The sequence below is a fragment of the Eschrichtius robustus genome, chromosome 3, assembly GCF_028021215.1.
Source record: "Eschrichtius robustus isolate mEscRob2 chromosome 3, mEscRob2.pri, whole genome shotgun sequence".
Lineage (NCBI taxonomy): Eukaryota > Metazoa > Chordata > Mammalia > Artiodactyla > Eschrichtiidae > Eschrichtius > Eschrichtius robustus.
Window position 1 is genome coordinate 103486546 of NC_090826.1, and position 24742 is coordinate 103511287.

At 45.6% G+C, this 24742-nt stretch overlaps 1 protein-coding gene across 1 annotated transcript in view; it reads left to right on the forward strand.

Annotated features, from left to right (window-relative positions):
- PTGFRN (prostaglandin F2 receptor inhibitor) overlaps positions 1-24742 on the forward strand; it is a 76848-nt gene that overhangs the window by 12078 nt on the left and 40028 nt on the right. Inside the window, exons 2-3 of the mRNA XM_068540583.1 lie at positions 17914-18282; positions 20920-21333. Coding sequence (XP_068396684.1) covers positions 17914-18282; positions 20920-21333 — 783 coding nt within the window. The remainder of the gene's footprint in view (positions 1-17913; positions 18283-20919; positions 21334-24742) is intronic.

A 24742-nucleotide genomic window follows, 5' to 3' on the forward strand; every position in this document is an offset into this window, starting at 1 on the left:
AAGGATGGGGAATTTTTTCCTATGGAAACAAGGTTTATGCAATCATGTGGTCTATTCATCAGAGTCCCACTTTAATAACAGTTTATTCCGCAAACAAGTTTTTTCCGAACATCAATATGAGTCCCAGAAAGCTTAGTGTTGAACCCGGCTTGTAAGTAACTGGGGACAGTGCTTCTGTTACCGCAGCTCTGGAATGTCACAGAGGCAGCGAGGTGGTATATACTGCCCAGTTGTACCCTCCTGTACAGGCCTAACAGGAGTTATCCCACAGCAGGGTATGTTTGGTCCTAAGAAAATGGCAATGGTAGAGCAAGCTCTGTGTTCTCTCCAGTGTGTTCATTGACAACATTTGGACCTCAGAGTAAAGAAGCCCATAATTAAGTTTTGATGACTCCTCTTGAAGTCTTCCCAAGCATCCCTCACTCCATGCCCTTAGAAACAACTGTGTAATCTGCGTACACATTGCCCCTCTCGTGTTTATATATTGTCTTGGAGTCACTTCTATTTGTTTGATTCTTTGGGGCCCAGTTCAAGCCTCACTTCCTGGGAGAGGTGAGCACGCATTCTGACCCGGGGGGAGGCTGCCTGTAAAGTAAGCACACAGCTGTGTCCGTTCCTTTGTCCTGGGCTCTCGCTGGACCCAGTCTTTCAGATCATGGCCATCGATTTATAATGCTCTGTTCACTAGGTTGAGTGTCTGTCTCACCCCAGACTGTAATCACCATGAAAGCAGGGCCAGGTCTGTTTTTGTTTACCCCAGTGTCTTAGGACTTTGAGTTACTGAATGATGAAATTATGTGTTTAGAAAACACCTATATATCTCATGTGTACATGTATAATACATATTGTACGTGACATATACAACGCATGTATGAAATACATATATAAAGTCTGTATTGTGGGCCTTAAGTCATAAAGGGGACAGAGGTTATCTGTGTGTCCTCACTGTCTTTTTTTTTTTTTTCTTTAATTAATTAATTAATTATTTTTGGCTGTGTTGGGTCTTTGTTTCTGTGCGAGGGCTTTCCCTAGTTGCGGCAAGTGGGGGCCACTCTTCATCGCGATGCGCGGGCCTCTCACTATCGCGGCCTCTCTTGTTGCGGAGCACAGGCTCCAGACGCTCAGGCTCATTAGTTGTGGCTCACGGGCCTAGTTGCTCCGCGGCATGTGGGATCTTCCCGGACCAGGGCTCGAACCCGTGTCCCCTGCACCGGCAGGCAGACTCTCAACCACTGCGCCACCAGGGAAGCCCCTCACTGTCTTTCGTTTGTGTGCTTACTATCTTTTTTTGTTACTACCGTAGCACTTCCGAAGTAATTGCAGGTGCCTTCATTTCTAAGACAGGTTGGTGGGATGGGGTAGGGGAGGAGATGGAGTCCACACATGAAAAGGCAGAGATGAGAAACTCCTCTTTCTTCCTCATGTGATTTTCTCCGTTCTTTCCTTGGCAGCTCGTGTGGAAGACAAACGACTCATGGTCCTCACTGTTCTCTCTCTACCCCCTCCACCCCTTCCTCCCTTTGTGGGGTTGTCACAGCCTGTCCCATCCCCGACTGACATGTGCTCCTTCCTGGGCTTCGTGTCAGTTGCTCACAGCGTGGGGAAGCGTACTTCTTCGGTTCCAGTGCAGGCTTCAAGTGCCTGGTGGCTGGGTTAGTCCAAACCGCAGACTGCCTTCTTGCCATCACTGTTCTCATAAGTGGCCAGCTCTGGCCACGTCTGCGGGAAGGGGCAGGGGGCTGCTGCCTGCAGCATGTGCCTTGTCTCACTGTCGGCCTGGGTCGTAACTACTCCTTATTATCTACCCTGTGCCAGGCTTTAGTCTCGAGCTCCGGGCATATGAGGACATAGTCACAGACCCGACTCCTGTAGCTGCCAGTCTCTATGTGGAGGCATGACATATACCCAGGAGAAGAGGTGGCCTCGAAGAAGTGTCTAAGGGCAATCCCCTGGCGGTCCAGCTGCCACTTCAGGGGGCACAGGTGCGATCCCTTGTCGGGGAACTAAGATACTGCAAGCTACGCAGCACAGCCAAAAAAAAAAAACCCAGAAGTGTCTAGTAAGGATTGTTAGAAAAAAATGCTGAAAGTTTAATGAAAAGGGAGAGCATTCTGGGCTAGTTTAGACAGAGGTGCTCTTGCAGAAAAGGTGGGGCAGCTGACACAATCCTCCATACCTGTTTGTATCACTACTTGTATCCTCTCTACCTGTATATGCATTTTTTTTAGGCTTTAGTGCTATGTCTGGATTGGGAACCTTTTGTAAGGATCCAAAGCACCCAAGTTGTTGGCTTCGCTAGCCCCAAAGAGTGACAATAAAACTGATGTGGCAAAATTTGGGATTTGGAATATTGAGATGATATCACTCCCTGGGGTGCTGAGAACGGGTCTCTTGATTGATTATGCTGTGCGTTACGGTTGCTCAGACCGTATGCTTTTCACTTTCTGTGATGAGCTCATCGAAGAGCTTTTTTGAAAATTCATCGATGAGGGGCAATTTCTGATACAAATGAGATTAAGTAACTCCTGTTAACCCACTTAGGTGATGGTCCAAAGATTAGTTCTGGCTCTAAAGTTCCAGTCTGCAGAAGTTCATTGAGATAGGAGTGATCCCAGCCATTGCATCAGCAAGCATGTTGCTGGGCTAGTTACAATGTGTGTGATGTGGTGATGAGCAGCGAGCCCTCTGTCCGCCATGGAGCTCACGGTCCGGCGAGGGCGGCGGACAAGCAAACGAGCCTGGGATGATCACGGTGGCCATGCCGAGTCGACCCTCAGCAGGCACGTTCTGAACTCTGCTTGGCGCTGGGGGCTGGGGCTGGGGGCGGATCAGGAAAGGCTTCCACAAGGTGGCCTTCATTAAGTCTGAACCATCAGTAGGCTTTGTCTGGCAGAGAAAGCACGGGTTGTTTGTTTCGGGCAGAGGGAAGAGCATAAGTAAAGAAATACACCTGTTTACAAAAGCTTGCTGGTCTTGTGTGAAGAAAACTTTTTGGTGGCTGGAATGGAGGGTTAAGTCGTGGGGGCTTCAGAGGGAAAGGGTGGAGGCTGGAGAGAGAGTCGTAAGATTGTGAAGAGCCTGGAATTGTCACCTAAAGGAGTTTAAGCCTGATGTCCTGAGTGAATGTCTATTTTTCCTGGTTCTGCCTTCCCTAAGTCCCTCATGTCCTTTATTAACTTAACATTTTAAAGAATTCTCATCGTTGGAGGACTCATCTCCTCCCAGCTTTTCTTTTTTCTTTTTTTTATTGGAGTAGAGTTGATTTACAATGCTGCGTTAGTTTCTGGTGTACAGCAAAGTGATTCAGTTATACCTATATAACTTCTTCACGTTCTTTTTTATTATAAGTTATTAGAAGGTATTGACTGTAGTTCCCTGTGCTATACAGTAGGACTCGGTTGTTTATCTGTGTTATATATAGTAGTTTGTATCTGCTAATCCCAGACTCCTAATTTATCCCTCCCCCCACGTTTCTGTGAGGCTGCCACGCTGTTCCATCGTCCTTGACTTTGACACTTGGCTAGGTGTTGGCTCATCGACTCACCTGATGATGTGGTTCTGCACCCAGCAGGTGTGCTGTAAAGAGCTGCTGAGTGAAGGAATGAAATATTGGATCCATGGGGTCAAGGTCTGTTCCTTAAAGGGCATGTGAACTCAGAGTCTTTTTTTATTCAAGTCAAACTACCAAACGGTACTCCTCACTGGGCCTCACTGGGGAAGCTGGCATAGACCTAGACCTCTGTACCACCCATGGCATCTGGCAGTGTGTCTGTAAATATCAAGGGCAGGCTTAAGGCCTTGTTGGGGAGGAGGGATGGACAAGGCAAAGGAAGGGCAGAAAATGGGCATAGGAAACAGTAAAATTGGGGGAAAGAGGACAAAGCTCCTCAAGGGAAGGAGTGGGGGAGAATTTTACTAACAGCTCAGGTGCGTTCATGCCCAGATGCAAGTTTAAACTCCTGTGAATCTCCCATTCTCTTTAAACTAGACTGAACGGAGGACCAGGTGTTCACACAGAACTTGGCAGACTCTGCTGGCCTGTTCAAACATGGGGAGGATTGAAAATGGCTGAGTATTGAGGGGTGCTAGGCAGTGCTGGGGCCTCTAGCAGCTGTTAGTTTTATAGAACACTCTAAAATAATCCTTGTGGCTAGATCTTGCCTCAGCTTTTTCTGTCTCTGATCCTTGGACAGAGAATTGTTTGAATCATTTCATGTTTTGTTGAGTTATTTTGGTTACCCACCAGTACAGATTGCCTCGAAGTGGCTTTTGCGTCTCTGTGTTGTTCTTTGGTCACCTAACTTCTCGGAACCTCAGTTTCCATATTTAATCCTCTCAAGGTGGAGTATTAAGTCATGTGAACAGGATTTGAAAACTCTGAAGCCATGCTATAAATGTCAGGTGGTTTTTGTCAGTTACTGAGTCCTTGAGGGCGAAGCTTTCTGCTCAGTACTTGGCTTGTATGAAGCCAAGTATGTGTGTGTGTATCAGGCTTCCATCAGAGGAGCAGAGCCACTGTGAATATTACGGAATAAGCCATTTAGTAGAGGAATTAGACTACACAATTTTGGGAGGAGCTGGGGCAAGGAAGGTCTGAAAAGGGATCAAGGAAAAGCCACTAGTCATCCCCCCGAAGCACTAGTGGGGGTGGACACGTTATTGCTGGCAGAGGAATCGAGAAGCCAGGCAGAGTGGGACTGCAAGCGGGGCACACGGGGCTGGGGGCGGGGGGTGGGGGGGGTGGGGTGGGGGTGGGTCTGGCATAAGAGTCTGTGTAAGGGTAGTTGCCTATTTATAGCTACCACCTAATGAGTTTGCAGCCAAGCATCTGGTGGTCTTGGAGCCGAGTTGGTCAGTAAAGATAGCATTTGGGAAGAAACCCGGAGCAGAAAGAAGAGCTAGAACAAACTGGAGCCCACCAACACCTGTGCATCTGTCTCTTGCTGCCTTGAACCCTGACGACCACCAGAGCACAATGGCTGTTGCTTCCTTGCCATCTCCCAAATCTCACACAGACTTAACGTCTCTTTTGTCCAGCTCTAACCCAGAACTGCACAGGGAGAAGCTTTCCAGGGAGTGTAGTTCCAGCTTAGCCATGTTGACTCAATACAAACCTGCACAATTTCGTAATGTGGAGTTAAGGGTTTGGCAAGACTGGCCTCCCGGGATCGCTCAAAGGCCATGGAACTGGAGTGACATCGTGGTCAGGTGATCTAGTGCTTCAGTGGTAAGAAGTTCACTTAGTTAATGATCCAGTCCTCAAGAAGTGACTTGCAGCTGTGTTCCTCAGTTGCCTCTCCTGTCTTCCTTGCCTTTCCTGTCTGTAGCGCCAGAGGGAATGGTTGTCTCGGCAGCAAAAGCTAAGGAAAGTTGCATTGACTGAAGAGCCTGTCAGTTCCCATGGAGCGTGAAGTCTTCTATCACCAAGGTCCCGTTTGACCTGGGGAAACAGATGCTTACTGTCCCTCTCCTCTCGTGCTATGAAGGCTAAAAGAATATTTGCAGATATGAACGACTGCAGACCAGAGCCAGAAACTGTCGTGTAAATGTTAAGTGAGAACAAGGTTGAGATCTCTGTACCGCCCTTCTTCACCCCCATGGTCTGGTAGTCACATTGTCCCTTCCTTGTGTTTCTGCAGCCAGCTCAGGTCAGCAAGGACTCAGGAAGTGCCTTCTATGGTCATCTTAGCTCCTGAGAAAATAACACACTTTGTGAGATTTAATGGCCACACCTGGACCTTGTCATCACTCTGAATTCTTTCACCTCTTGATTGTCAACTCTGATATCTCCCTGTGTGACCACAAGTGCTTTGCCTTCCTCCTTTCAGATTCCCTCGTATGTGTGGAACCTGTTCTTCATCCTCACTGTGATCCCCCTGATCTTGAAAGTTCCTTTTTTCCCAAGCCACTTTCACTTCCTGGGCTCTCATCCTGGTGGTCAGCATGCCAGCAGTGAGCTTGTTAACATCCTAAGGACCCTCTGCCACATTTCTTTGCCAGTCCTCATATTGTAGTTGAGTAACCCACACCAACCATAGTCTCTATAAGTCTGAGCTTTGTCATCTTGCTGGGGAAAATCCTACAACCTGCCCACCTGAGTTTCCTACCAATTAGGGTGTCTTTACTGCACCTCAGTGTGTTAGTTTTGTGATGGTTTTCCACTATATTCCTTCTAATTCTTATTCTAAACCTTGTCCACAATCTCCAGGATCTAAACCCCTCTCTGCTACTTCACTGAGACACTGGAGACCCACCTAAGGTTCCTCAAGCTTTTTGCCTCAAAACCTTGCTATATTTTTACCCATCCTTTTCTCCTAAATTCTGAGAAAGGTAAGGGCTCCACCTTTGGCTCTTTTTTCCTTTGTTTGTATACACTCTGTCCCTATGTGATCCCATGCCACTTGTGGCTTTGAATACCATTTATGTGCTGATGACTCTTCAGTGAATGTCTCTGCTTGGACCTCCCCCTTGAGCTCCAGACACATAAATTCACTGCCTACTCCACTGTACCCCCACTCACATGTCCAGCAGGCATCTCAGACTTCAGAGGGCTGAAAGAAATCGCTAGCCTTGCCTGATACAAATTCCTTCCTGTCAGTTACGTTCCCCTGTCAGTAAGTGGCTTCACGGTGCACCCAGGTGCTCAAGCCAGAACCTGTATCATACCAGCTCCTGTCTTCCTCACTTTCCACATTCAGAATGGCAGTGTGTCTTTTCATTTTATATCCAAAATATATCCTGGATCTGACTACTCCTGAGAATCACTGCCACTACAAGCTGAGGCCAAATGTCCATCCTCTTTTGCTTGGTCTACCGTAACTTCTTCCATTCTGGTGTCCTTGCTTCCAAATTGGTCCCACAGTAATCCGTCTTTCACACAGCAACCAGGGTGCTTCCTACAATAAAGCAGGCTCTATCTTTCCCTAGTTTTACGTGCTTCCCATTTCAACCAGCGTCCAAGGCCTCTGCCCCCTCGTTCATTATAATCCAGTCACACTCATCTTTTTTTCTATCCCTTGAACACCAGGCTTGCTCCATCTTAGTGCTTCTCTATTTGCGGGTCTCTCTGCCTGGAGCAGTCTTACCCCAGAGTTCTACCCCTGCCTCCTTCTCATTCTGGTCTGAACTCATAGGTGACCTTCTCAGAGGGGACTTTCCTGACCACACTGGCTAAAAGCAGCCCTCCCACATCCCCAGTCACGAGCACGTTGGCCTATTTTATCTTGATAGCATTTATCAGCGCTCTGGGCTTGTTTCCCCACTCTCTCCTTAACTGGAACACAAGCTTCTTGTGAGCAGGGACTCTTGGCCGAATGTCCGCAGTGCCTAGAAGGTGCTGAGAGGACCTGGGGAGGACTGGCTGACTTTCCAGGATAAACTGCCCACTTGTGCCCTTCATCTCCTCTTGCCTGCTTTGGGGTCTTTTCATGGCTGTACGCTCCCTTACTTACATCTTGATTATTCCTTTCTCCTGGCTGTTACTCTCCAAGTCCCACACCACATTACTGCAAATGCACTTCTGTGGAGGTTACCAGTGGTTACGTGGTCGTCAGTTCAGAAGTCTTTTCACAGCACCTATCTGCCTTGACTCTTCTGCAGGTTTGACATTGTTGCTCATTTTTTCCAAACTGAAGCATAATAGGATTCTCCTCTAGATATTGTGCAGGATGCAGATAGTATAGGAACCAGGTCTTGCCTTAGGAGCTCGCAGCCTCCCAGGAGCAAGCAGATGGGTATGTCCTTAAGTAAAACAGTAGGTATCACTCCAGCCTTTCCTTCTTGGAATTCTTGCATCCCTTGGCTGCTAGGACGTAAGCCTTTTCTGTTTTCTTCCTAACTGGCTACTATTCCTTTTTGCTTTTTTTTTTTTTTTTTGGCTTCTTTTCTTCTGCTTGTGTCTTAAATAATAGGAGCTCACTATGATTTTGTCCCTTTCCCTCTTCTCTGTACTCTGTCCCCCGGTGACCCCATGGACCTTCACATCTCCCAGATCTTCACCAGATCTCCTCTCCAAGCATGTGACTCCACATTCATCTGGGGCTCAGATATCTTCAGACTGGGGGGTTTCCATGCCTGGTGGACCTTTCAACTTGTCTGAATCTCACTGACTACTTTTCTCCTCTGTGTTTCCTTAGCAGCTCTCAGCTTCCCTGGGCATGTCTCTCATCTCGGTTCTATCAATGGATTCTTGTTCCAGCATGACTCTTAGGGCTGCTGCCTTTCCGCTCCTGCCCTTGCTCTTCTTTTGGTTCTTGTACCAACCTTTCCCCCAGCACCCCCCCCCAACCCCCGGCCCCATCATCTCCTAGAGGGCTTCCGACTGACCACCCGTGTGTGTGTCCACTCCAGCCTGCTCTTACTGCACTGCTCCGCCCGCCCTACTCTTCACCACTCCCCACATGTCCCCGCCTAGGCCTTTGCCTATGCTCCTCCCTTTAGCTCTGACCATCTTCCTCCTCAGCGTCCCCTGCCCAACCCCTACTCCCCAGCCATTTTTCAAAGGCCCAATTTAAATGTTGACACTGCATGAAGCTTTTCACTAATCCCTTTAGAGGGATGCACCCTCACTTTCTGAGGAACCCCAGAGCACTTGCTAGTACCTCTCTTTGGTTACTATATCTTTCCTCATGTTAGAGTTTTCACCTGCCCCTTATGACTCAACATACCGTAAGTCCCTTAAAAGAAGGTCCAAGGCTGATTTACCTTCCTCTCTCACATGTCGTCCAGCACGAGGGCTTCTTGCTCAGTAGTTGTTTGTTAAATGAGTCATACTGCATTTGTCTAGTTTATCTCTGTGAGGTCTTAGCTGAAGCTTTTTTAAAAAAATGATTCTAAGCCCTGCTCTAGTAGAACCTTATTTGCGTTTGGATGGGATTTTGAAGTACTGCCATATGTGACTTCATTACACATTCTCTGCTGGCTGGAACTTGTTTAATGTGTACATTGCTGCATTTTCATCACTTAGGGACTGTCTAGATGAAAGCCGGCATGATCCCTTCCTGCCAGGCCTCTCAGTGGCAGTCCTGCAGAGACAAAGGTTTTGCATTCATTAAATCAGGTACCGCAGTAAAGGTTCTATGAGAGTTTACAGGTTTAACCTTCTGTGTATTCACTTCTAAATCACATGTGGACTGGGAACTTCGCATAGCAATCCATAGGCCCCTGGTCTCTCTTAAAGGCCTTGTAAGGACTGGAGAAGGGAGATTTAGCCGTCATTTTACAAGGCAAAGTGAAATACCACAAGCTCTTCGGTTTCGGTATTTCCGTTGTACCTGTTCTACTGGATTCAGTAACTTACAATACTTATCTTACAAATGGCTCCGATTGTAAAATCAGATTGTTTGCTTCTAGGCAGCTCAGTGAGGTGATAAAATTTGAGCAATAATAGGAACAATTGCAAAAATCCTGTGCAGATCTGCTGTACTCTACAGGCCTTGATTTAGAATAATATTGATGATAACCCAGGAAATAAAATCTATTTCCCATGGATATCATAAGGGGGTGGAAGAGGGTGGATAAATACAGTTTCATCTTCATTAGCTCGTCTCTCTTAATGATTCCTCATGGTTGCCAATAGTGCTTATTGAAATAAACATTGCAGGAATAATTGCACTGAAAAACTTGCCCGACTTTTCTTCCCTATCTCCATCCGTTCTACATGATGGAAGAAAGTTGAAAGCATTTAATTATTTTCTTGAGTACTTCAGAGGTAGGCAAATAGCAATCTGGAAACAATTACCTATTGCATGTTAATTATCTGCACTGCTGAAAAGTCAGAGCAGTGGGCTTCCAAAAGTCCTTCCCATATGTTTTTAGAATCAAGTTCTCTTCACCTTTTTTGAACATGAAAGTGTGAGATATAGAGTTAGTGTCACTTAAAATAATGGAGGCAGTCTATCAGAAAAAAATACTTGAAGAAACTGGAAGTTATTTTTAACAATCCCGTTTAGAGAAATGGGATTTCTCTCCTCTATTTCATGTCAAGAATATATATTTCTTCCCTTAGTAACTCATTTTGGTTACTTTGTTGCCTATCTGGTTCACATTGCCTGTGGAGAATTTGAAATATTTTATAGGGAATTTCAAGCCGTTTCTTCTTCCCACTCAGGGCAAAGACAGAATCAACAGAATATGGTAGTATCAACAGTGCAGTTGAAGACAAAATCAACCCAGCCCATCTTTGCCTTGACAGTGCAGTGCATGGGCCAGATAAACCTGGGTTGAGTCCCTCACTTCATAGCTGTTATGACCTTCAGCAAGTTATTTAACTTCTCTGAGTCTCAGTTTCCTTGGTTGTGTGATAGGGGTGGTCTGGCATATAAGAGAGATGCAGTATGTTATTATTCCTCCTCTTAACTCTGTCCTAGCGTTGTGGAGAGAAATCTGATGATGAATCAAAGTGAACACATTACAAAGTAAATACTTGAGAAAAGCTTATATGATTTTAGCTGAAATTATGGATTCTTTGATTAATCAAGTATTTTTTATTATCCCCCTCTCATTAGTTTGTTATCCACTCTTTCATTTTTATGGTTATTCTAGAGCTTAGAACGTACATTGTTGACTTATTAGTGTCTACTGATGATCCTTTTATCAAATGCAAGACCTTAGAAAACATTTAGGCTCCATTTATTTCACTCTTTCCCTTGCTTTTTGTGCTGTTGTTGTCATATATTTTAATTATGCATCTATTTTAAATTCCAGAAGACATTACTAATATTGTATTACATAGTCACCATTCAGTAGATTTACCCACACAGTTACCCTTTCTGTTGCTCTTTATGCCTTCCTACATTTCCATGATTCCATCTGGGGTCATCTTCCTCCTATTTGAAGAACTCCCTTTAGTATACCTTTTTGGTATTTCGTTAGCATTTCTTTTTATTAATTCTCTTTCCCTGGTTGAGAGTTGATTGAAAGCATATTGACTTTGCCTTCCTTTGTTAACGATATCTTTTCTGTGTAGAATTCTCTGTTGGTAGTTACTTTCTTTCATCGCTTTAAAGATATCATTCCAGGGACTTCCCTGGTGGTGCAGTGGTTAAGACTCCCCGCTCCCAGTGCAGGGGGCCCGGGTTCGATCCCTGGTCAGGGAACTAGATCCCATGTGCATGCCGCAACTAAGAGTTCACGTGCCACAACTAAGGAACCTGCATGCCTCAACTGAGGAGCCCACCTGCCGCAACTAAGACCCGGCACAACCAAGTAAATAAATAAATAAAATAAATATTTTTTAAAAAAGATGTCATTCCATTGTCTTATGAGCATTGTTTCTATTGAAAGTCAGGTATCATTGAATTGTTGCTCCCTTCTGTGCCTTTCAGCAGTTTTACAATGATGCACCTAGGTGTGGTTTTCTTTGTATTTGTGCTGCTTTAGATATGTAGTACTTGAATCTGTGTCATGATGTCTTTTGTTGGTTTAAGAAATACCTTAACCATTATTTCTTCAGAAATTAATTCTAATTCTATCATATTCTTTCTCATCCTGGGACTCTGTTACACGTGTTTGACCTTTTTACTGTCTCTCATGTGTCTCTTAGACTCTTTTCTGCATTTTTCATCTTTTTTACACCCTGTGCTTCAGTTTGGATATCTTATACTGACTTCTGTTGCATCTAATCTGATATCAAACCCATTTATTGAGTTCTTAATTTTAGATTTTTTTTTTTTTAGTTCTAGAATTTTAATCTGATTATTTTAATAAAGTTAAGAAGTGAAATCCTGTTGTCTATTTCTTTAATAAATTAATCATAGTTATTTTAAAGTCCACGTCTGATAACACCAGTATCTGGATCCCTGTGCCTCTGTTTCTATCGTCTGGTTTGTTGTCTTTTGTTTTCAGTCATTTGGTTCTGTCGTACGGAATGTCTGGTAGGTTTTGACTGAATATTGAAAAATTGTAGAGGCTCTGTATGATGTTAACCTTCTTCACAAGAAGATTTACTTTTTATTTTTTTATTTTTCTTTCTAGCAGGCTAATACAGTAAGAGAAGCTCACTGTAATCCAGTGAGGAGCTGAGATGTTTTGAGACAAGATTTCAGTATTCTTGAGAGCTGGTTGTTTCTTCAGCTTTGCTCTTACTCCAAAGGCATAGCCCTTTCCAGGGCTGTAATTCAGTCTGGGGTATTTACTATAGTCCACCTTCCTTTGTGAACTCAGATTTCCAATTTTTGTTTCCCCAGTACTGTGAGATGGTCGAAAAATTTGCTTAACCTTTTAGCTTCTTAATATTTATTTTCTGTTTAACTTCTCGGACACTTACCAATCTTCCCCCACCAACTCCTCCCCACCTCAGACTATGACTTTCTTTTTGTGTTTGTTTGCTTGTTTTAGACTATGACTTTCTTAATGGCCCAGAACTTCAGTTGCTGTCTTCTTGGCCCCATGAGGCATTGGCAGTTCTGAACTACTACCTTTTACTACACAACTTAAAATTGGCAAGTATTTCAAGAGAAAAAGCAGTGCATGTTGTCAGGCCCACCTTGGGGTGTTTCTGTGATCTTGGCCCCTTAGTCCCGGATACCTGGATAGATCACCAGTGTATTCAATGATCTGTTTCTTGTGTTTTGTCCATCTTCTGTAGTTGTTCTGTGGTGGGGGCAGGGGGCGGGGAGTTGATCTGATACAAGCTAGTCCATCATAGCAGAAAGTATCTCATCTCCATTATTAGTCTTTTGAAATTTATACCTCACTTATCTCCCCTCCTCCCAAAAAATATATTTGAGGCAATTTACAGTGAAATACACACATACATGCAATAAACCTTAAAATAAGGGTAAAGAAATCAAAAGTACAAGGGTGGCAGAGAAGGCACAGGAAGGTGTAGAGGTAGAGGAAAGAGATAATTATTAGAAATTTAGATTGTGAATGGTTTCCATATTTCACCATCATATTTAGTACTAGACTTCCTTGAAGCTAAGGTACAAAAGGACACATGAATTTTATATATGTTGGGGAAAACAGGACTTGGAAGTTGGAATACAGATAAAAGAGATGATGAAGCAGTAACAATTGTATTCAGGGTTTTTTGTGTGTTGTTTGTTTTGTTTTATTTTGTTTTGGTAGGTTTAGGCAGAAATTTTAAAAACAGGAATTAGTAAGCAGTGCAGGGTTCTGAGACCTATCTGAGAGGGTCTGGGCATCACCAGGGCATGGTGATGTGGTGCTGGGCCACTTAGTAATTGGGATTATGAGAGAGAGGTTTAGCATCAGAGCCTTAATATACTGCACAAAATGTGCTATTAAGGTACCCTAATTTGTGTTGAGTATCAAAGGTGCTTGGGTTGTGGTTACTGACCTGAGTGGTGAGAGACGCCTATATAGTTCTTGTTTTCTGGGGAAAGAACACACAATGGTCCATCACCTGGTATTTTTTTTCTGGTACTAAATTTTAAGAGACTTTTATCATATGGATTCTTGCGTCATTGAACAACACAATTGTGGCCTCAGTAGTCCTTTTAAAACTAATAAAGAAATGCTTTTCATATAAAGGTTTCTTATATTGACCCCTGAAAACAAATTTAAATTGTTTCTTAGTAAAGACATTTTCATAGAAAGCTAACCTAATACAGTTCAGGTGCCAAAGTGTTTGGGACTCTTCATTTGAAATACTTGTAGAATTTGGAAAACCAGAGGAAAATTTTGTTTTTTTCCCCTTAGTCAACTGTTACAAGAGGTTTCAACTAAAATTGGTAATGTGTGGCTTTGCAGATATTCTTTTTGATTTGGAAAGAGCCATATGCTCTATGTTTTACAAGTTGTGTTTATTTTAAAAATATGATTAGCTGTTATTTAACAATATTAAAGGAAATATGTGCTGAATAGCAGACTGCTGGTAGCAAATTGAAATTCTGTTAACTAAACTTCAAAATCTTGCTTTGCACAGATGAGGGGACATCAGTTCTACATGTACGACACTGCTCGGGTTTATATCTTTTTTAGATTAGAATTCGATCTTTCAAGCATCTGTTCCTATCTGCTTGGCTTTTTGCAGCGGCACTGTAACATAGCCAGAGTCGAAGGTACTTCTCCAGGTTGAGTTGAGGCAGGAGTGTCTAAGTGACCCCAAGGGAGATGGGGAAGGCTTCCCACAGGAGGTGGTGCTGGAGCTGCTTCTTGCAAGAGGCTGAGAGATTGCTGGGAGGGCATTCCAGATGAAGGAAGCACAGAAACAGAGGCTGTGAGGCCCAAGAGAGCATGGCATTTCTAGAGACTGAAGGGCCATTTGTTTTGTTGAAGTCTAAGGACTCAGGGGTGGGAGAATGGTAGCTGATGAAGCTGGAATGGTAGCCATGGGCCAGACTATGAAGGCTCTTGTGTGTCTTCTATTCGTTCATTTATTCAGCAAATATTTGTTGAACAACTACTATGTACCAGGCCCAGTTCTAGGCACTGGCATTCAGCAGTGAACAAAACAGATAAAAATCATTGCTCATTTAGACCTTACAATCTGGTGGGAGGAGGCAGATAATAAATAATAGTAAAAGTATATGAATACACATAAAGAATATTAGTGATAAGTGATAAGAAGAAAATTTGGCAAGAATGATGGTGGGTGTGTACAATTTTAAGGCGGTCAAGAAAGGCCTCACTAATAAGGCGACACTAGAATGAAATGTGAAGCTGGTGATGGGGTGGGGTTTATGTCCGAGAGTGCTCTGGACCGAGAAAATGTGCAGAAGCCCTAGGTTGGAATAGGTCTCTCTGCTCAAGAGTCTTAGGAGGAAAGCATGGCTGGAGTGCAGTGGAGGGAGGAGCTTGGAGAAGAAAAGAGGACCAGGCCCTGTGAGGTCTTGGTGGCCTCTGTGAGGACTTGGCTTTTATCTGAGTGACATGGGGAGTGATTGGAAAGCTTTGAGCAGAGTAAGGACGTAATACACTTAAGTTTTTAAAAGATGGCTTGGCTGTGTTGAGAGTGGAGGGCAAGAGCAGAGGGAAGGCAGGCAGCCAGTTGGGAGGCAGTCATTCAGGTGAGAGGGAAGGTGGCGTGAACCAGGGGCATCACAGTGGGGGGTCTGGAAGATAGAGTGTATCCTGTAGGTGATGAGGAGCCATGAGATACTTCTGAGCAGTGAAGTGACATATGATTTGTGCGTTAAAAAGATGATTGGGGTGACTCTGTGGAAGCAGGACTGGAGAGCTGAGACAAGCAGCTGGCTCAGTTTGCTGAGCTCCACTCACTAAGAATAAAGACAGACACCTTACAAGGAATGTGGCCTCGTGCCGAAGAGCCCTGTTGAGCTGGTTGTTAACCCTGGTGAACTTCTTGACAAGGGCTAGAAATTGCAAAGGTTTACATGTTAGGGAATTCCTTTGTAAACCTGTCAAGGAAGCAAAGGGAATGGTTGTGATCAGGTTTATTCTAGAGGCGGCCTGCAAAGCAGGTAACCGCAGACCCTTACTGCGTGCAGGGCACTGTTGTGAGTGCTCTGTGGCTCAATTAATCCTTACACAGCCCTAAGGGTTGTGTCTGCATTTCACAGATGGAAACTGGGCTCAAGGAGAATAAGCGTTAGGCTGTGTTCCCTCTTACGGGTCTCCACCATGAAGCTTCCTTCTTCTTTTTTTTTTTTTTTTTTTTAAATATTTATTTATTTATTTATTTATTAATTAGGTTGCACCAGGTCTTAGTTGCAGCAGGAGGGCTCCTTAGTTGTAGCTCGCAGCCTCCTTCTTTGCGGCAGGTGGGCTCCTTCGTTGCGTCATGTGAACTCTTAGTTGCAGCATGCATGTGGGATCTAGTTCCCTGGCCAGGGATCGAACCCTGGCCCCCTGCATTGGGAGCGCAGAGTCTTATCCACTGCACCACCAGGGAAGTCCTGAAGCTTCCTTCTGAAGGGTCTCTCTGGGAGAGTCAGAATTATCCAGTCATCTCTGAAATTAAATGTAAAAAAGATGGCCTGTTTCCTTTGTGAAATGTGGTGACGATGACCTCACTGCTTGCTGGGTATTATTTCAGTGCCCTGAGTTTCCAGTGACAGAAATTAGCCTAAGGAATATAAGTGGGTGTGAGTGGAATTGCAAGGAATTGAAATGTCCAGGGGAAGACGTGTGCACGTGTGTGTGTGTGTGTGTGTGTGTGTGCATGTGTGCACACGTGTATGTTTGTGTGTATGTGTGTGTGCATGTGGAATGATTTAGAAGGTGTGGCAGATCTAGTGGCTCAGATGATGCCATCTAGTCACGAGGGCACATTCTCTGCGCCTCTTTGGTCCCAGTGTTGACCTGGGTCTCTTCTGCTGTAGATGGCTTCCTCACCTGGTCAGCAGGGCTGCCCACATGCAGCTTCAGGGCAAAGCAGCTCTGTAGTACCCTGATTCCCAAGGAGGTGAAAGTGCCTTCCTGAGCGGCTTCAGCAAACATGAGCAAGGAAGACTCTGACCTGGTTTCAGCCCCAGTGTGCATTCCTGGGACCGGGGGTGCAGGGCATTCCTTGGATCATAGACATATCATCCCAATCTCTGCCTTGATCTTCACATGGCACTCTCCCTGAGTGCTTGTCTCTGTCCAAATTTCCCCCCTTTTAAGGACACTGGTCGTTGGATTAGGGGCCCACCCTGCTCCAGTATGACCTCATTACGGTTTAGCTAATTACATCTGCAACAACCCTATTTATTCCAAAATAAGATCACATTCTGAGGTGCTGGGGGCTAGGACTTCAACATATGAATGTTGGGGTGGGGGGTGGTAGGGAGACACAATGCAACCCATAACAAATGACAGAAACACAGAACTGAAAATAAATAATAGAAGTTCCATTTTATTGAGCTCTTACTACGTGGCAGAGTCTCAGCTAGCCATTTTATTTCATCAACTCGGTGAATCCTTCTTTCCTCGTTTTACAGTGGAGGAAGCCAAGGCTAAGAGAGGTCTCTCAGTTTCAACTTGTCTCCTTGATTTCAGAGCCCATGCTTTCTCCTGTATATCTTAATGCTATACCTATTCATAGAACATCAGGAAAGAGCCATGAAAGTTCATCTGGTCTGAATTGAAATGCTAACACAGGTAATAAACGCACTGCAAAAAAATGTGCTGAAGTTCATTGCAAAGAAGCGATCTTAAAGGACACACAGGTGAGGGTCCCTAAGGGCCCTCCCAGAGGCCTGTGAGGTCTGTGCTCTTGGGGCAGGGAATGCCAGTGAACTCTTGGCTTTGTCCACCAGGCCTGTCATCCCCAGTAAGCCGCTGCATTCCTACCAACGCCCAGCAACCAGCCAGAGCAGGCACTGTCTCCCTTTGTGCTTCCCTATCCTCATTCTGAATTTAGATCTGGGTGAAGAGTAGAGAGAAGGAAATGAGCCAGAAAATAGAAAATTAATACTTGGTAGAGTCGTCATATTTTAAAATTAATTTATAGGCGATGTCAGATAACCAGAGTTAAATCATTTTATCAGCAGGCTGCTCTAGGATTTAAAAATTGGCAGCCATCATTGTAAATCAGGTCTCAGGAGCCCCCAAGGAATGGTCTCTAGGGAAGAATGTTGATATAGGGTGGGCAGAAATGTAAATACTTGATTAGCTGTGTCCTTTTCTTTCACACAAAACCTGAAGTATTTCTACCTCATGTTGAGTGATCACAGTAGGTTAAATAGTAACAGGAGGGAGAAAGCTATTCAAGTTCACGGTTAGCCTACTTTTAGTGCTTCTCTTCCTCCCTGGCAATCCTAGGAGACTGTTGCATGAGAGGTACTCACCGCACCGGGGTATTCCTGGCTTGGGGTCCTTGGGGTGGGCTCAGCCTTCTTCTGCACAGACACTGGCAGCACGCTGGTCAATGTCACATTTCCCCAGCTGGTCGATGTCACGTTTCCACCATGTGCCTGGGAGCCGGAGCGCCCACAGTTTTACCACATTTATACTGGGAAGACCTTATTGGATTCAAGCCCTGCCTTTCACCTCTTGTTGTTGCAGCTCTTTGTCGAGGGCGTGTGGTGAGGGTCCCCGCGGGGAGTCTGGTGCGGGTGGTGGGCACTGAGCTGGTCATCCCCTGCAACGTCAGCGACTACGACGGCCCCAGCGAGCAGAACTTTGACTGGAGCTTCTTGGCCTCGGGCAGCAGCTTCGTGGAGCTCGCCAGCACATGGGAGGTGGGCTTCCCCGCCCAGCTGTACCGTGAGCGCCTGCAGAGGGGTGACATCGTGCTGCGGCGGACGGCCAACGACGCCGTGGAGCTGCACATAAAGAACGTCCAGCCCTCAGACCAAGGCCACTACAAGTGTTCCACCCCCAGCACGGATGCCACCGTCCAGGGCAACTATGAGGATACAGTGCAAGTTAAAGGTACATCCTCACGGGGGGTTGCTGCGCTGGGGGACCGGACTCTCCTCTGCCACTCAGCTGTGCGGGGCTGTGCCGGGAAACTGAAGTCCTCTGGGTCTCTGTTCCCTCCTCTGTCCAATGGAGGAATAATGTCTTACCTGATTAAAGGCAGAGGATGGGCCAGGTGGCCTCTGAGGGCCCTTCCTCTTCACTCCATTATGATTGTGAGCCCTCCCGTGGCTGGTGTGTGATGGCGACTCCAGCTGTGAGCCAGGTTGCCTGCCCTCAGTAATCCCATGGCTGGCCCTCCCACCTGTCAGCTCTGTGGCCGTGGGCATGTCCCATGCCTCAGCTTCCTCCTCTGGAAAACAGTGCCTTCCGTAAAGGTCAAGGGGAGTTAGGACGTGTAAAGCCTCAGAGCAATGCCATAGTAAGCACTCAGTCAGGTTAGGGACGAGAAGGTGATGGTCATGATGCCACTGATGTTCAGGTGTATGGGACTAACAGATACTTCAAAGCTCACGCCTTTCTTTGTGCCCTTCATGATTTAAGTACCTGTTTGTTCTAGAAGTTGTAGGGGTCATATGTGGGGAAAGAATGATGTGGTCACTGCAACCTCATTGGCCTGGCTGTGCAAGTAATCACACCTTATGTATCTGGAATGTTTGGGTTTGTTTGTTTTTTCATTTTCCAAATTCTGTTTGATTAACTCACACATTCAATTCTCAACCCAATGAAGAAGAGAGGGCAGGGTATTTCCCTGATTCACACATGAGGAAATGGAAGAGCATAGGTTAATTGCTTGCCTAAAATCACACAGCTAATTAGTAAATGAGCAAGAACAAACAATTTTAATTTGGGGCTAGCAAAATAGAAACATTATTAGTGTGGTTATTATTATTACTTAAGTATGCATTTATTTGTATCCTCACTTGTTCCAAAAAGAATTATACCAGAGTAGTAGTGTAATTAATGATCAGGAAAGCAGAAGATGTACATGATGATATAAACAGAAGGGGTTGATTCAGGCATTTATTCCTTCTGTAATGATTTATGGACTGCTACCATATTGTCCAGATACTGTTCCCCCATTAGGCTCATGAGGGGATAAAACAGCCATGTCCATTATGCAGGTATTAAAATGTCCAATCTACCTCTTCCATTACCTCTTCTCATCCCTCTACAAAGTCCAAATATGTTTTTGAGAAAAAAGTCCCGTAAGACATTCTTGCGTTGGAGTTAAATAATGCATTGCTTTTGTAGTCATCACACACACGCTACACCTCCACTAGGTCAGGTGCACCCTCGTCTCCATGTGTAATTCTCATCTTGAGGCGTTGGAGGCAGCAGGGGGAACCTACCACCGCCCCCCCCCCCGCGCCACCAACCACCCGGTATCTTTCTGTTTGTTCTCCAGTCTTTGAAAGGCAGGAGTAAGGAGAGACTTTCCTGGGGCCAGGAAAGCAGATGGCTGGCCATGAAAGAGACTGGCTGGTTGCCCAAGTGGAGCCTCTCGTGGCTGCCATGCATGGTCTAGGGTCTCTCTGGCCTTCAGCTTCATGGGTCTTCAAACTGTATATCCGTGGCCTCAGGGATAACTGGTCTTGGGAACTGAGTCATGTTAGCTGGACTCACAGACTGATGTGTATAGTAGAAGGTCATTACATTCATTTGCAATAGAGATAGGTCTTTGTGATGTGTCCTAAACATGTAGCAGGTTTTTTTTCTGTTATTTAGAGTAGTCCCTTCTCAAGGACACTGAATTCGTTTCTGAGTGTGGGATGGCAGGAACACCCAAGGAGATGATGGACAGTGGTGTTTGGGGATTCTCTCATCCAGCCAGGGTAACTGGCAAGCCTGAGAGGTTGTCCCTGCCCTTTGGTAGGGGCCTCCTCGCTGGTTACATCACGTGTGGCTTCCCTTCCTCAAGAGCAGTCACCAACACTTCCCTCCCTGATCTCCGGCCCCCTTTTTCTAGACTACGGAAGAGCCCAGCTTTTCCCCAGTGGGTCCTAATAGTTAAATAGCTGAGGCGTCAGTTTTCCTTGATGGGTTCCTACCCTGCAGATACCCTCTGCTCACCCTAGTCATTCTTAGACATTCCCCAGGCCTCAAGGCACAGGAAGCTCTCCTGTGCTTTTGTGCTCTGCGGATTACACTGCCTTACCTCCTAGAAGATCCCCCAGGTTCTCTACTCCAGCCTGTGTCCTAACAAAGTGCTGGACAGCAGTGGCTGGTTATTTGATTGTGATGGCTGAGTGCCAAGCACTCTCCTGGGCACCTTCCCTTATAACTGGTTTAATTCTCAGTCAACTTCCGGAGATAGGTCTCGTTGTCGTCGCTTTTTAGAGTTGAGGAAAACGAGGCACGGAGGGGTAAAGTGACTTGCCTAAGGGTGGCAGAAGTAGAACTCCAAGGCACAGCTCCCAAAAGGGAGTTTGCACCACCCATTTCTAGCCAGGGGTCTTATTAGTGTCTCCTCTTTCTTCAAGTCAGAAAGTTGAGATCATAGATGAAGCGCAATGGGCAGCCGTGCCCATCTGGGCTTTAGAACAGGGGACGGGAGGAGGAAATTGTGCCGCAAGCCCCGGACGGTGCTGGGCCCTCGCGCGGCGGCTGGGGTGGCGGTGCGCTGACGGCTCCGCTTTCTCCCTGCAGTGGTGCCGGATGCTCTGCGCGTGGCCGCCGGCCCGCAGCCCTCCCCGGGCCCCGGCCTGCGCGAGGGCGAGCCCTTCGAGCTGCGCTGCTCGGCCTCCACCGCGTCGCCGCTGCACACGCACCTGGCGCTGCTGTGGGAGGTGTGGCGCGGCCCCGCCCACCGGAGCATCCTCTCTCTGACCCACGAGGGCAGGTTGCGGCCCGGCCCCGGCTACGAGCAGCGCTGCCGCAGCGGGGACGTGCGCCTGGACACCGTGGGGAGCGACGGGTACCGCCTCTCCGTGTCCCGGGCCCTGGCCTCCGACCAGGGCTCCTACCGGTGCATCGTCAGCGAGTGGATCGGAGAGCAGGGTAGCTGGCAAGAAATTCAAGAAAAAGCCGTGGATGTGGCCACCGTGGTGATCCAGCCAACAGGTGAGCTTCTGGAAACTGTATGTTTTAGACTATGTACTATTCAGGCCAACGTGGTGTAAAGAACTCGGCCGGGAGCCTTTTTCTTCTCTGACAAGATTTCTGCTCCTCCCGGGAGGCCTCGCGTTGACGGGTGAGTGAGGGAGTAGGGTGGTGTTAATGGTTTGGGGAGGATGCATTTGTTTTGTGCCAAATGCCGAGACCCCTGGGAAGCTGCAGGTTACGTAAGATACTACGAGAATTTTGTGACTGAAAGACTAAGTCCTTTTAAGTGCCAGGAGAGGTCTGGCCTGGTGGTCAGAGGGGCTTTGGGGTGGAGCTGCCCCCCAGCCCGCTCCCTTGGCTTCATTTTGTTTGGTGTTTCCTAAATCTCTGCATCTGCGCTTCCCCACAGCTGTTGGGGACGTGTCTGGCTCATCCCCAAACCTCTCATCTGACTTGGGTCCTCTAGGCCTGCCTTTCAGGTCCCCTCAGATGCGACATCCCCTTGTAGATGAGGGATTACCTAGGGCTGGGCCTCTTCTTATGTCCTCTATGCCACATACCCCAGAAGCATTCAGCCCGGGGGTCTGTATGCAAGAAGTTGTTGTCACCTGTGAACCAGCCTTTTCAAAAACAACAAACAAAACCCTTCTTACTCCTGCTAGAGAAGTAATTAAGGAAATGCAAAATACATTTTTGAAAACCCATAAAAATAAAAGAAAAACAAATAGGAAAGAAAAACAGGCCATTTTTGACTCAGTTTCCAACAGGCATCAGTAGAGAACCTACTGTGTGCTCAGTTCTGTCCTGGGCTCTGGGGTCAGAGATGCTCAAGGATCGTTCCCAGGCCTCATGGAGCTTCTGGCTTGGCAGAGAGAAAGTGTAAAGAGCCCATCTCCGGGTGATGTCACTGCTGTGGATGGTTGGATAGACTTGGTTTGCTGGGAGGCTGACATCTCCAGATCTCAGAGTACTCTGCTGCTGTTGCTGCTGCCTCCTGTTTTGTAAACTGGGAAGACCTTGGCTGGACTCATTTCCTGACTATAAACAAGAGTGTGTGGTCGCTCTGTTGCTCAGATTGGAAGGAAAGCAGGAAACGATACACACGGGGAGCGTTTTTCCTCTGCAAGCTGCATTGTCCTGAGCACTCTACCCTGCGTTTACACCACAGCACAGGAGCTGGATTTGGTAAAAGCAGCCCTGACTGGCCACTGAGTGACCGCGGCCGTCAGTGAGGTTGGAGGTGCTCTTGCCGACAAGAGGGGCTGCAGGTCACGCTCAGTCTTGGTTCTCCTGGCTGCAGAAATCACTTTCCAGATGGATTGAGGTCACCTGTCTTTTCGGAAGTGATCTGCCAGGAATCTGACCTAAGAAACCACGGATATTCAGCTTGCATCAAACAACTGTTTTAACGGGGCAGGAGGGTTAAGAATTTCAGCTTGGCAGCGAATTATCTTTTCACACAAGAATTTCAGTTGTAAAGGTATTTTTTTTTTTTATTTCAAACAAGCCACAAAACCCAGAGTATAGTTATAAGACTTGAACACCCTGAGTCTATTAGGCAGGCAGTAGCATCTGGCTCTCACCTGAACCTGAGGGTTCGTGGCTTTTTGTGTCATGGGCGTCTTTGACAGTCCTTTGAAGCTCACAAACCCTTTCTCAGAGTTAATGTGTTTTAATTCATAAAATACATGTGGAGGATGACAAAGGAAAACAATTACATTGAATAGTAATCAAAATATTTTTAAGACAGATTTGTTATATAATAATATAGTGTTTTATTATTGCATTAAATAATAAGATAAAGTGGCAGGCCTAACAACTACTGTAATTTCTGATAAGTGATGAATATAAATGATATTTTAAGATATCTGCAACAATTGTAAGGTGATGTGAAAATATCTGTGATTTCTATTGGGAACAAGGTCCCAGGGACAGATAATAATACACTGGTTTGTTGCTTAGTTTCATAATTAGAGGAGCTGCTATATTTCACATAGAGGTTAGTAAAACAAAGACAATTTGTTTTTCCCATCCATGTCACAGATCCCTTAAATTCTCTTTGTAGACCCCAGGTTAAGAACCACCACACTAGAGTGATGGTCTTTCTCTCATTTTCAACGCCTGCATTCTCCCATAGCTAGCTTTTTTTTTTTTTTTAATTAAAGTGTAGTTATTTACAATATTATGTTAGTTTCAAGTGTACAACATAGTGATTCAATAGTTTTATAGATTTTACTCCATTAAAGTTATAAAACATTGGCTATATTTCCTGTGCTGTGTATTATATCCTGTATCTTATTTATTTTATACTTAATAGTTGTACCTCTTGATCCCCTTCCTCTATCTTGCCCCACCCCCTCCCCCTCTCCCCACTGGTAACCACTAATTTGTTCTCTGTATCTGTGAGTCCGTTTTTGTTCTGTTATATTGATTCGTTTGTTTTATTTTTTAAATTCCACATATAAGTGAAAACATGCACTATTTGTCTTTTTCTGTCTGACTTACTTCACTAAGGATAATACCCTACAGGTTTTGTTGCAAACGGCTAAATTTCATTCTTTTTTGCAGCTGAGTAATAATCCACTGTATATGTACACCACATCTTCTTTAATCATTCGTCTGTTGATGGACATTTAGGTTGCTTCCATATCTTTGCTATTGTAAATAGTGCTGCTACGAACATTGTCCATAGCTAGCTTCTTAAGTATTCTTATTGCATTGTTACGATAAATGGCACAAAGCTACTTAAATGGTGGGGCTGTGTCATGTAGGTGGCAGTAAACCCCCCTATATTAGGAGTGGTCTGGTTGATGCAGATGCTGGTGTCTAATTTATAGGTTCAGTTATATCCAGTTGGAGAAAGCCTGCATCACCACGGGCTTAGTCTGAGGTCCCCTTTTGCATTACGAGTCCTTAGAACTGATTCTTCTTTTCCCTTCACCGTGCTTCATCCTGTCCCAGCAGTGAACCCTCCAATCCCATAGAACATGTGACAACTATGCTTAGTGATGTGACAAGATATTTAGCCACTTGCAGGGAAAAAAAATTAGAAAGTGAACTATACTGTTAAAGAGATGTTTCTGCCAGTATTTCTAAACGCAAGAATCTGTTTTCTCCATGCATACTGTCCACAGCTGCATATTGCCCACTTCTTTCCTCAGCTGGCTCCCTCCTGAGCCTTCTTTTACCCCCAGTAGTGGTGGCCGGCATAGAGGGACAATGGCAGTATTCTGGGATCTCTGACCATGGTTTGTACGTGGGGTGGTTCAAACCACAGCACAGGCTCAGGGCAGCAGTTTCCATACTGACTCCTCTCAAAAGATATCTCATATTATTTTTGGCTCGTTTAAAGGGTGAAGGAGGAGGAGGAATTTGGAAGAAGGTGGGTGGAGGTGAGAAATTAGACTTCAAATTCCTTTTTCTAATA